This window comes from Gossypium raimondii, chromosome 3 (assembly GCF_025698545.1).
Source record: "Gossypium raimondii isolate GPD5lz chromosome 3, ASM2569854v1, whole genome shotgun sequence".
Classification (NCBI taxonomy): domain Eukaryota; kingdom Viridiplantae; phylum Streptophyta; class Magnoliopsida; order Malvales; family Malvaceae; genus Gossypium; species Gossypium raimondii.
In genome coordinates, this window is record NC_068567.1 from 52,116,127 (window position 1) to 52,128,333 (window position 12,207).

Consider the following 12,207-nt stretch of genomic DNA (forward strand, 5'->3'; position numbering starts at 1 on the left):
ACGGCTGTATGAGTTATTCACGAGAGGAACAAAGTTCACGAGCAATATCTATTAATGAATTAATTAAGCTAATAGCATGCGTGCACAAAACGACGGCTTGGAAGGCCAAAGGTCTTCTTTCCCTATCGCATTATCTGTTCTTGTCTTGTCTTAACCCAGTTCTTATATCAACCCTACATATGCTTTGTTTGTCTATATGTGCCTCAGCTAGCTATTATATTTAATTAGGGTGGAATTAATTTTGATTAAGTTGGATTAAAATGAGGAAATATTTTGTATGGTTTTGAAGACGTTGGGCAGAGGGAAGAGGGAAAGTGGCAAAGGGAAACGACAAATTAAAGCCTCAATAGAAAGACAGTTTTGTTATTATTGGTTGATGAAAATGAGGTCTGGTTGGTTCCAAGCAGCCTTACCTAAGCTTATTTTAAAATAGATGTATGTGATTTTGTAAATTAAATGGTAATTAATAAAAAATAAAATATTACACTCATGATGTGACATTGCGTAAAGCATTTATTGGATGGTATATGTGTCTTAGGCAAAACTATGGGCGCGTGGGGTTTCTTTCAATAATTTCTGCCAAGTACTCTACTTCAACCTTGCCTTGGATTTACAAATAATTTAATTTTAAAACAAAACATGCCAGGTGAGACCATCAGACAGTTAGAATCAGTTGAGGGTAATTTTCTTTTTCATTGCCATATGGTGAGACACCTTTAATAATATTTTTATTTAGACGTGAATTTAATACGAGTGTATTCTTTTTCTTTGGCTGAAAAAATTCGAGTGTTTTATTCCATTTTATCTATTCAGTTTGCATATATTTAAAAGAAACCAAACATTGCTACTATTCATGTTCATATAAAAAAATAGTTTTATGAAATTAGAAAGTGTTTAATATTGGTACAAATAATTTATTTAGTAATTATTGTATTAATATTTTATTACTCCAGCACTATTAAAATAAAGGTTTTTTTTTTTGGCTTAAAAAGGAAAAAGAAAAGGAATGGGAAAAGTGAAGCCCGTGAACGTTGCATGTGATAATGAGGAGCTGTCATAATCAGTGGCTCTTCAGTCATCAAATGCAAATAAACCTACTCACGTGTCCCCTTTTGGCCTTCTTTTACATTAAAATATTATTTCTTAAGTCCATTATTAAATTATTAAAACGCAGTGAATGAAAATCTGTATAAAATAAAATAATAGCAATGCTGGCAGCCGCTGCAATTGCAATCCGACTTTAATTTTCTTCATTAATAAAAAAATAAAATCTCATATTAAGATTTCTGTAAAATGAACATTTATTAAGAGTTATATAAATAATTATAAAAATTTGTATGTAATTTATTAACAGATAAAATATAATATATCCATAATGGAATAATGAAATATTTAACCATTTTGTAAAAAATAGCAGAAAGATTGGAACGAAAAAAGATCCCAGGGAGTAGATTTCTGTTGCTAGTCACATCACATGGTCTTTTGTAAAATAGTATAAAATTTCTAAATTTAAATTCTTTACATAAATAATGTGCTCGATAATTAATTCAAAACGGATAAAAAGGAATGGAAAGGGTACCCTTCTGTTAATAGTCACGTCTTATAACTTATGTTCCACAAAAAAATAAAAAGAAGAAATCAAATAGGCAAATTATAAAAATATAAATAAATAAATGTAAAACTGTAAAAGCATTCCAGTTATGAAGAAACATGTGAAACCTGTGTTTCGAATTTTGCAAAAAATGGAGGAAACTACATTGCTTTTCATTTCTGGTCTATTTACCTATAATAGCTAGGACGATAGGTGTCGGGTATTGGAATATACAGAATAGATGTTATGCATTGGTCATCAAGAAATTGAATGATTCACATGCATGGGGCATGTAAATTAGATTATAATAATGTCTTCTAACCTTATTTTAAATATTATATATTTTTATAAAGGATTTGCTACCTTAAAATTTTATATGAAGTATGAATGAAAAGGATTATCAAAGCATTTTCTTTTTAAAATTTTTGCATTATGTCTTAATAGTCCTCATTGCTTCGACATCTTCCCCCTATATAAACACCATCACATATTATTTTGGCTCTCAAAGCACAAGCTTCACTTCTGTCTTTGTCTCTCTTTATCACTCTCTGTTCTTATCTCTGTTTCTCACCTTGAGAAACTCTAAGAAAGAAGAAGAAGAAAAAAAATGGGTGGAGTTAACTTCAGAAGTCTCACATTTATGATTTTAATTGCATTTTTTGTATGGTGTTCAAGTATTGAAACATGCATTGCTAGAAGAGGCAAGCACTGGAGGCAGAGCAGGTATGCTGCTGCACTATCTAAGAAGAAAGGAGGAAGTCATGGTCATCGCAATTACCACAATGGAGGATCAAAGCCTAAACCTCCTCCTCCCCAGTCCCACAAAGCTACTCCATCTCCTAAACCTAAAGAAGAAGTCCCCCCTTCAACTCCTTCACCCCACGGCGGTTACAGCTATGATCAGCAGTCTACCGTATTCAATGTCCTAGATTTTGGCGCTAAAGGTGATGGGAAATCTGATGATACTAAGGTGAGAATGTCAACTTCTCGTTTATGCTCAATACAATGTTCAATGTGTTGCTTAATACTAAGAATTTTCCATTACTTTAGGAATATGACCAAAAACACATGCACAAAAAAGAGCTACAATACTTGAAACTAATTATTTTCCCCACCAAATCAAACAACAAAATGGACCATGTGGATTAATTCACCGTTGTTACTTGAAGAGGAGGGCATTCGAAGTTCTTAAACTTCCATGCATTTTTTTGGCCATTAAAGTTTGATTAAAGCTACAATAGGCAAGTTGACAGTTTTTTACTTTTTAGAAAAACAACTTTCAGGGGGCCAATGCAGTAGAAAAGTTTAAAAAATAGCTAGCAAAGCAGAACTTACTGGTTAAAATATGATCATATGAAATGCGCAGAAAGCCTATATGGAAACAAAGAAAAGCAAGTAAAAAATGTGGTAGAAACAAAAGAGAGCAGAGCACAACTAACCAAAGTTGCGCGGGGCCACTCCAAATTAAAGAATGATTCTCTTTAGGGTAGTTTAGACGTGATTGGTGCAATAATTACTATAGCAAACAGCTAACCACCATTCAACTGTAATTCTATGCCTGTAGTTATTATCACGTTAGCTGCAAACCTGACTTAGTACGATGCAACGCAGGCATTTCAAGACACATGGGCAGCTGCATGTAAAGTGGAGGCATCAACTGTTGTCGTTCCAGCCGAATTTGTGTTTCTTGTAGGACCCATTTCATTTTCTGGTCCATACTGTCAAGCAAACATTGTGTTTCAGGTAAAACCATGTGGGATCTTAATTACTCCTTCTATATTGGCTAATGAGTCAATAACATACAGATAACACTGTCAAATAAAATTGGAAAGATAACTACCAATAATAGCAGGTTGATGTCAAGTGAAATGGAACACCTGATGCACCTTGAGATTGTTATGGTAGTAAAGAATTGATGCTTGATCACGGCTGATGTGGCTGAAATTTTTTTTTTCTCAGCTGGATGGCACAATTATTGCTCCGACTGATGCTCGACCCTGGGGAAAAGGTCTTCTGCAGTGGCTTGAATTTACAAAGCTGAAAGGTATAGCAATTCAAGGAAAAGGCATCCTTGATGGAAGAGGCTCAGGGTGGTGGCAAGATGCCCCGTATGAAGATCCCTATGATGATGAAAGAAAACTCATAATTCCATTAAACAGCACAGTTCAAGAAAGGCCACCAATGCCGGTAATCACCTACTTCAGTTTCAACTTGCCCCTGGAATTTTATGTTCATGGTCTGTAACTTAATCATGTTTCTCCTATAAATTGGACAATAGGTCAGAAATGAACTCAGTGGAAAAATGCCGAGCATCAAACCAACTGTAAGGGGCACTTGAAACTATAAAAAAACCAATCATATTCCATGACCAGGCAGCCATATGACATTTTTCTTACCTTCCGTTGTACAGGCACTTAGGTTTTATGGGAGTTTTAACGTGACAGTCACGGGCATAACAATTCAAAACAGTCCTCAATGCCATCTCAAGTTCGATAATTGCATGGGAGTTGTGGTGCACGATATTACCGTCTCATCTCCTGGGGACAGTCCTAATACAGATGGAATTCACCTACAGAACTCCAATGATGTGCTAATTCATAGCAGTAATCTCGCCTGTGGTAATTATTTAAATTATCTTGCTTGTAAATAAGTATTGTTGCCATACCGCATTCAGTTAAACAATGGTCAGCCATACGCTGAGCTCCAGCAATGAATGGAGTAAGACCTGCAGGTCAACATTTAAGGATAAAGGGTTAAGATAAGACCTTGTGAACATCTGACAGTATCATAGAAAAGGTGCTGAATGAGGTAGTTCTGATAGGATACTGAAAGACACGTTTCACAATCTTATCCTGCTAATGCTTTCATTCCACACATTCTCCATCACCCATAATATTTTGACAAGTAGATGCCAGCAATATCCAAACTTCAAGAGTTACAGTCACTGGTCACTTGACATGTGTCATATTCAGAAGAATGGTGTGGCATCAACCACCCAAAATAGGATTAGAGTTGAACAACACAGAGCAAAGCATACAATTTTTGTTTTATTCACTCAAGTTTTGATTTGCCTGTCTCCACTTACAGCTCGAACTTTTTGTTTTAATCCCCTAGCCTCTTGTCCACTTTTTCTTAAAAACAGGCTCATGTTCTAATTAATTAATAAGATAATAATAGGCCCTCAGGAATCTAATGCTTCCGAAAAATGCTTAAATTGAATCAGCTCTAAGCACAGGGATAATTGACTAGTACATAAAGACATCTATTTTTGTGTTTATACTAACCTGAGCTCTTAAAAATCTATGAATTGGTGCAGGAGATGACTGTGTTTCCATACAAACAGGGTGCTCAAATGTCTACATACACAATGTGAACTGTGGACCAGGGCATGGAATAAGCATTGGAAGCTTAGGAAGGGATAATACTAAAGCCTGTGTCTCAAACATCACTGTCAGGGATATCGTTATGCATAACACAATGAATGGTGTCAGAATTAAGACATGGCAGGTAACTATACAAACATTGTCACCCCCTCCAAATGATTAAAAACTCATCAAGTTTAAAACATAGCAATTAGCTAAACTGGCTTTTAATTAAATACAAAATGCATCTAAAACTTCGTAGTTCAACCGTAATTTATAACAAGACTAACTTCAGGGAATATATTTCAAGTTGCTTGCATACTCAAGTTCATGTGTGGTGAAAAACTATACATATATGAAAAACATGTGTTCTTTTTGAAATATTACCTACACCTTTATATCTTATTTCTTTTCTTTAATAGGTCCAAAAATCTTATCTATTACCACTTACTAGTGATAAAAAAAAAAAGTTAGTGCAAGTTCCTATCATTATAAGTTCTTTTACAACTCTAGGTTGCTAGTCAGTTTTCTTACATATAATCTCAAATCACTTCTACAGGGTGGATCGGGATCTGTTCAGGGGGTTCTGTTCTCAAACATTCAAGTTTCCGAGGTCCAACTTCCAATTGTGATCGATCAGTTCTACTGCGACAAAAGGAAATGTTCGAACGAAACAGCTGCAGTCGCTCTATCAGGAATCACCTATGAAAAAATAAGAGGAACATACACAGTAAAACCTGTCCACTTTGCCTGCAGCGATAGCCTTCCATGTATAGGTGTAACCTTATCTGCCATTGAACTAAAACCAGTGCAGGAACGTTACCACCTCTATGATCCATTCTGTTGGCAAACTTTCGGAGAGTTGACCACCCCTACTGTTCCTCCAATCAGTTGTTTACAGATTGGGAAGCCAACAAATAACAGAGTCCAATCTGATCATGATGTGTGCTGAGCATTAGTGTAGGTAATTCATGTGGTGCATTCGCTTGTGTGGTCGGCAGTGATCTCCTGACCCCTCACACCATTCGTTTGTTAAGTGTAGAGTGTATATTTATTTAGGCCTCATCCTAGCTTATAGGCATTCTTCTTTGAATGGGATCATACCGGTTCCTAGTTTCCACTATGAGAGATTATACAAGCATGTTATCAGGTAAAGTCCAATACTGGAGTACAAGACTGTCTTGTTCATTAAGGCAGATTATTTGATTGTGAGATATTTATACAAATGCATTATCCACCAGATGTTCATCAATATATATAGACGTATTGTTCCTTGAATTTAACCCACTTGAAAGACTGTATTTCACAAGCATAAGGTTAAACGAAATTGAGCATGCACAAACTGTCCATGTCTATCTAAGAAAGCAAACAAGTAAGATCAGACATTGACAAAGAACCACCCAAGAAGCAGGTATTAAGCTCAAATGACAATATTATGTTCTAAGAAACAGATTATATATCAAAAGGAACAAGCTAAGACAAAGAATAAATATCAATATAAACCGAAGATAACCATGAACTGCAATCGTAGATGACATGATTTGTTTTCTGAATCTAATAACTCATGAATTATATTCACATTGAAACAAACAATTCAACTATAATTCAAGCCGTTAACCTAAAAAAATCAAACAACTAGAGTAAGTAGGGTGCCAACAGATTGATCGATAAGAAGATCGGGTGTCGTCTCCCACCTTATATCTCTCTGGATTTTCCTTCGAATCCATAGATTCTTCTCCCCGATTCTGCAAATAAAAGCATTAGCAGAGATCTAACTGAAAATCACTGTCGTTCTTACATCAGACCGGTTCAGTAAAAAGTAAACAATTGCAAGCTTATCGAAAACTCGATAACAAAATAATTAAGTCGATTAATCGATTTTATTAAAATTATTTGGGTTTTATTAAACTCTATTTTTTTTTGGTTAATTTGATTATTGTTATTAATTAAATTAATCAAATTTATTGGTCCACCGTTAAATTTATTTATTTTTTATTCTTTCTGTTTCCTTGTTCTTTCTTTCTTTTTCATTCTTCAAATGTTTTCTCCATTCTCTCTCCTTTCAATTTTTTTCATCTTCCTTAAACCCATCTCTTCCACCATATGACACCAAAAGCAATGGTAATTATCGCAAATAGAAATCCAAAACGTCAGATAGAACGGGCAACCGTTAACGTCTAAAGTAGCGGTGGAAGCAATGCCGATAATGGAAATAAGCGAACCCCATATCAACAACAAATTGTGCAACGCGGTCTGCAAGGAGCGGATCGAGTTGAGGGCCAAAGTTCATTGCCACTAGATTAATATACTCGTGGTTTTTATGGTTATGACGGTGTTGTAGCATGCTATTGTTTTTGGAGGGTTATATAGGAGTTCTGAAAATAGTTATCTAACATTTATTAAATTTAGTAGAAAATTTAATTAATAAATGTTCAAGGTTTTAAACTTTATATTTATAGTGGAGAAGTGATTTGTTTAATTTTAATAAAAATCGAGATTTATGCATATTAATTAAAAAAGTAAACATAATATAATATCCTTATAATTTAAATTACATTTCATACAAAGTAAATCAAACCCAAATTTTAAGTCCCATGACATGATTCGAAATAAAATAATATTGTCTTTGAAAAAAATAGTAATCTTATAACATCTTAAAAAGAAATAAATTTTTTCGAGCCGAGACCCTCCAGATGTCACGTCTACGTCTTAACTTGGTAGGTTATCTGTAAGAATAAAAATTTAAGGGGGAGTGAGCTATAACACTCATTATGAGTCTATTCAAAAGAAAATTTATGCAAACAGTTGGTAAGACACATTAAATAATACTGCATAATATGATCATAATTAGACAATTAGTTCAGACTATCGATTTTTTTTTCAATGCAACCATCATTAACATATATCGAAACTCACAATAGCAGATATCAAAATAAACAAATTTCAGATTTTTCCTTCAATATACACATTTCCATGCATATTTATATCATAAAAGAATTTCCAAATTTATGTGCGCATGATTTTAAAGATGACATATAGTTTGATTTTTAACAGAATAAATCATACCCCACCCTTACACACTACAATGGGAGTTCCCCAGAAATCTCTTATCCAACACATTGGGTTATGGATAAACCACTACTGGTTCGCAGATAATAACTATCATTTGGCTGTAGACATACAGCAAGTCCCTGCAGTTTGAATCCTCATTTGGCTGTGGATTCATAGCAAAAAGTTCTGCAGATGAAACTTGTTTTTTGGCTGTAGATTGTACAACAACATTTGCAGTTGGAATTTGCCTTTGGTTGTGGATACACAGTAGTACCCGCAGATGGAATCTGCCTTTGGATGTGGATGCACAACAAAACAAATTAACAATATCATGGGGCATGTCGTTCATTCTATCGCAAGTATAGAAACAATGGCAACATATACAATTTATAATTCATGCAGATATATATATATATATAAACACAAATAAGTATTGCATTAACTCAATCACTTATGGATTCTAACATATTTCTTATCATCAGGGACCTAATTGCATAACTTAATTCAGTAAAAATAGTTTGGAACTTATTCAATGACTAATCTGATTAAAACATAAAATTTTGGGCCAAACTATAAAATCTAAGTTACATGGGGCACACGGTTGTGTGACCGAACCATATGGGAAGCCCTGAACTGGGTGGATGGGGTACATGGCCGTGTGATAGACTATGGTCGTGTTGGAGGTTCTAGGTCGTCTAACAATTGAACATATTAAGGTTTGAAGAGTGGCATTGCCGTGTATAGGGGTCATGTAGTCCACAATGGTGGGCCACATGCCCGTGTGGCCCTATCTTAGGATCTGTTTTGCCCCGATTCACTCATAAAAGAACACACACCTATCTCTAAGGTCTTAGACGATGATCCTTATGTCCAAATATGATTTGGGATACCTATAACGAGTCTTTCAATTGAAAAATACACAGAATTAATAACGGTTCTCAAGAGAAGTTGAGATTTTGGGAAAAATCAGCAAGATTTGTGAAAGATCACATTAGTTTGGATGAACAATTAATATCAGATGTCAAAACTATAAGGATTTGGTATTATTTATCAGGTTTGAATTGAACTTACCATTTCTTGGCGAAATTAAGGATGAAATTGACAGCGATTCGATTCTGGAAAGAAAATGGTTTAATATCGAGATTGAACTTTGATTCGGGTTGTAAAAAGAAAGATAATTTTAGTAATGGAAGAAAAATATTTGCAAATATGATAATGGAAAAGAAAAATAGGGAAAGAAAGAAGGAAAAATTTCAGTTTTATTAGGAAGAGAAACTATAATTGAATTATGTTTACGAAAATAGATTAAATAGTTAGGGTTTTTTATACGGAATGATGTGGATGAATACGAAAGCGGATTGTAAAGTTTGCTCAAGTTGCGGATTTGGCTTAAGGCTCTAGATGTTGAGAAAGAAACTTAGATTTTGACACAACTTGAAACACAATAAAATCCAAGTTAGGTAAAAAAATTAATATAAATAACTAAGATAATTAAAATAGAATAATAAATCTACGACTAGAACAATAAGGAAGAAAGAAGGTAGATGGTAAGATAGAACGTGGTATGTAGAAGTTCTAAGAAGTCTTGGAAACATAAAGAATCCACAACCCCCTTCAAGCGGCTCTAATTTTCCCTCCATGAAAGAAAACTTGGCAAGAAAAAGTTTGAAGATAATCCCTATAATCTGAAAAGATTGTTAAAACTCTTCTAAAAGAAACTCAAGAACAATTCTTGAAAAGAAAAAACTTAAAGAGAATTTCAATAATAATCAATTGAATGAATTGTGTACAATGCAAATGCCTATAATAGGCTAGCTAAATAAATCTAAATAAAACTCTTAAGTATACTAGAATTCTAATTAATCTAAATAAAAGTAGTTTTAAACTAAACTTTCTAGTTGACAAAACTCCTAAATAACTTAAACTACTTAATAATTATTAAAAATTTGGAATAATAAAATAATAAAATAATTAGAACTGATAAATACAATATTGGGCTCATATATAATAAAATTTAAGCCTAAAACCCAAACCCAATATGATTTAAACTCAAAATAAAAGTTTGAAACTCGTAATTTCTGTCATAATCCTGTCCAGAAATTTTACTCGAGTAGTTTTCACTAAAATAGTCATAACTTGAGCTCATGAACTGAAAATTAAGTGATTCAAAGTGCATTTCAAAGCTAAGAGATAGGTCTTTGAACGCCATGTTTACATCTTAACCTAGAAATGTCTGGATCTCGTCCAAAAAGATGCCGCAATTCTACTGATTTCCTAAACTTGAAATTTGATAGTTTCGATGAATGGAATTTAATAAATTTCACTACATCCGTGCATGTATCATTTTTCAAATTTTAAAGGGCTGATTGGGTAAATATTCCTTTTTTCCAAAAAAAAAAAAGAAATGGGGAGAAAAAGAGTGGTATGACTTGAACTTAGGATGTAAGGAAAGAGAAGAGAATGCTTAGCCATTAGGCTATTGCCCACATTTAGTCTTTTTCCACTCCATTTAATATTTATTAAAGGGTGACTCTTATTCTAGTTTGCTAAAAAATTAAAGCAAGTAAATGGAAATAGATTGAACTTAAGACCTCTAAGGAGTGTGTTAACTACTTAACCACTAGACCAATGTCATTTCTTAGTTAATTATTACTTTTAATCCTATATATTTCGGGGTGTTACAATTCTCCTCTTCTTAAAGAAATTTTATCCTCGCAATTTACTTGGTTCAAAAAGATGGGGATATTCTGTTTTCTATGTGGCCTCCTTAATTCTATAGTTCCGCCATAGAACCTTAACAAGAGGGATTCATTTCCTTCTCAGAACCTTTACATGACAGTATAGAAGTTGCACAGGTTCTTCCTCAAAGGACAAATTTGGTCATACCTCAATCTCTTCGATTGAAACAATGTGACAAGGGTCGGAGCAATAACATGGAAACATGGAAAACGTCGTGGATTCGATCCAATTCGGGTGGTAAATCGAGTTGGTATGCAACTGGACTAATTCTCCTAAGGATTTGGTAGGGTCCTATGAATCGCAGACTTAACTTACCCTTTCAACCAACACTGTATTCAATGTCTTTTATTTTTAGATTAGTATACGACTTTTTTCTGTCGAAAGTTTTTTTTAATCTATCTTGTATTAGCCTTATTTTCCCATTAGATTCTTGTACTAATTCAAGAACCAACACTTTTCTTTCACCTAATTCAAGAACCCAATCAGATTACCTATTAAACTGCGGATGGAAAGTTGTACTGAAATCCAAGTGGGTTCCAAATGACTCTTGCAACTTCTTCCAAAATCGAGATGTAAACCAAGGATTTTGATTTGAAATAATTGATATGGGCACCCCATATAACCTCACTATCTCCGAAACATATAACTTAGCTAGCTTTTGTAATGAATAATCCTTGTGGATCGGTAAGAAGTATGCTAACTTCGTTAATCGATATACTATCACCCAAATTGAATCTTTTTTAATGGATGTTAAGAGTAACCCACTAACAAAGTCCATCGTTATTCACTCCCACTTCCATTGTGGTATTTTGATGGGTTGTAGCAATCCGGAGGGGAACTAATGTTCAACTTTCACTTGCTGACAAGTTAAACACTTAGCCACAAATTTTGTTACATCTCGTTTCAATCCGAACCACCAGTACAGTTTCTTCACATCTCAATACATCTCGTTTCCTCTTAGATGCATGGGATAAGGGCTAGCATGTGTTTCTCAAATTATGGTTTGTTTTAACTCCTTGTCATTCAGCACACAAAAACTCCCTCGAAAGCATAAGATGCCATCATCACTAAACCCAAAAACTTTGATTTTTTCCTCCTCCAAATGTTTAATTCAAGGTAACAGGGATACATCTAAAGGTTGTTTATCTTTGATTTCATTGGCTAAGATGGGTTTTACTTGTAATTCAGCTAGTAAGCCTATTTCATCCACTAAACTTAACCTAGCAAACATCACCTTTAAATCAGTCATCTGTTTTCTGCTTAGGGCATCTGTTACAACATTGGCTTTCTTGGGGTGATATTCAATTACACAATCATAATATTTTAAAAACTCTAACCACCTTTATTACCTAAGGTTCAATTCTTTTTGGGTGAGAAGGTATTTAAGGCTCTTATGATTAGTATAGATGTAACAATTCTCCCCATACAAGTAGTGTCTCCATATCTTTAGTACAAAACTACTGT

At 34.0% G+C, this 12,207-nt stretch overlaps 1 protein-coding gene and 1 long non-coding RNA gene across 2 annotated transcripts; one reads left to right on the forward strand and one right to left on the reverse strand.

Moving 5' to 3' along the window:
* Positions 1–1,698: 1,698 nt before the first annotated feature.
* Positions 1,699–7,229, reverse strand: LOC128039835 (uncharacterized). The gene is made up of 4 exons (XR_008194527.1): positions 6,648–7,229; positions 3,988–4,316; positions 3,432–3,851; positions 1,699–3,309 (listed from the first exon to the last, which is right to left on the reverse strand). It is a non-coding gene; the product is annotated as an uncharacterized LOC128039835 (long non-coding RNA).
* On the forward strand, positions 2,199–6,207 carry LOC105794646 (polygalacturonase At1g48100). Its single transcript, XM_012623920.2, has 7 exons — positions 2,199–2,561; positions 3,203–3,334; positions 3,551–3,778; positions 3,870–3,914; positions 4,002–4,209; positions 4,908–5,098; positions 5,513–6,207. The coding sequence occupies exons 1-7, from the start codon at positions 2,199–2,201 to the stop codon at positions 5,903–5,905; spliced, it is 1,560 nt and encodes a 519-aa protein (XP_012479374.1). The 3' UTR covers positions 5,906–6,207.
* Positions 7,230–12,207: the final 4,978 nt, after the last annotated feature.

Excerpts from the sequence above, each read along its gene's own strand:
- LOC105794646 (XM_012623920.2), top strand. The coding sequence starts at position 2,199 with ATGGGTGGAGTTAACTTCAGAAGTCTCACATTTATGATTTTAATTGCA. Across the intron at positions 2,562-3,202 it reads GGAAATCTGATGATACTAAG|GCATTTCAAGACACATGGGC; the intron begins GTGAGAATGTCA and ends GATGCAACGCAG. Across the intron at positions 3,335-3,550 it reads AAGCAAACATTGTGTTTCAG|CTGGATGGCACAATTATTGC; the intron begins GTAAAACCATGT and ends TTTTTTTCTCAG.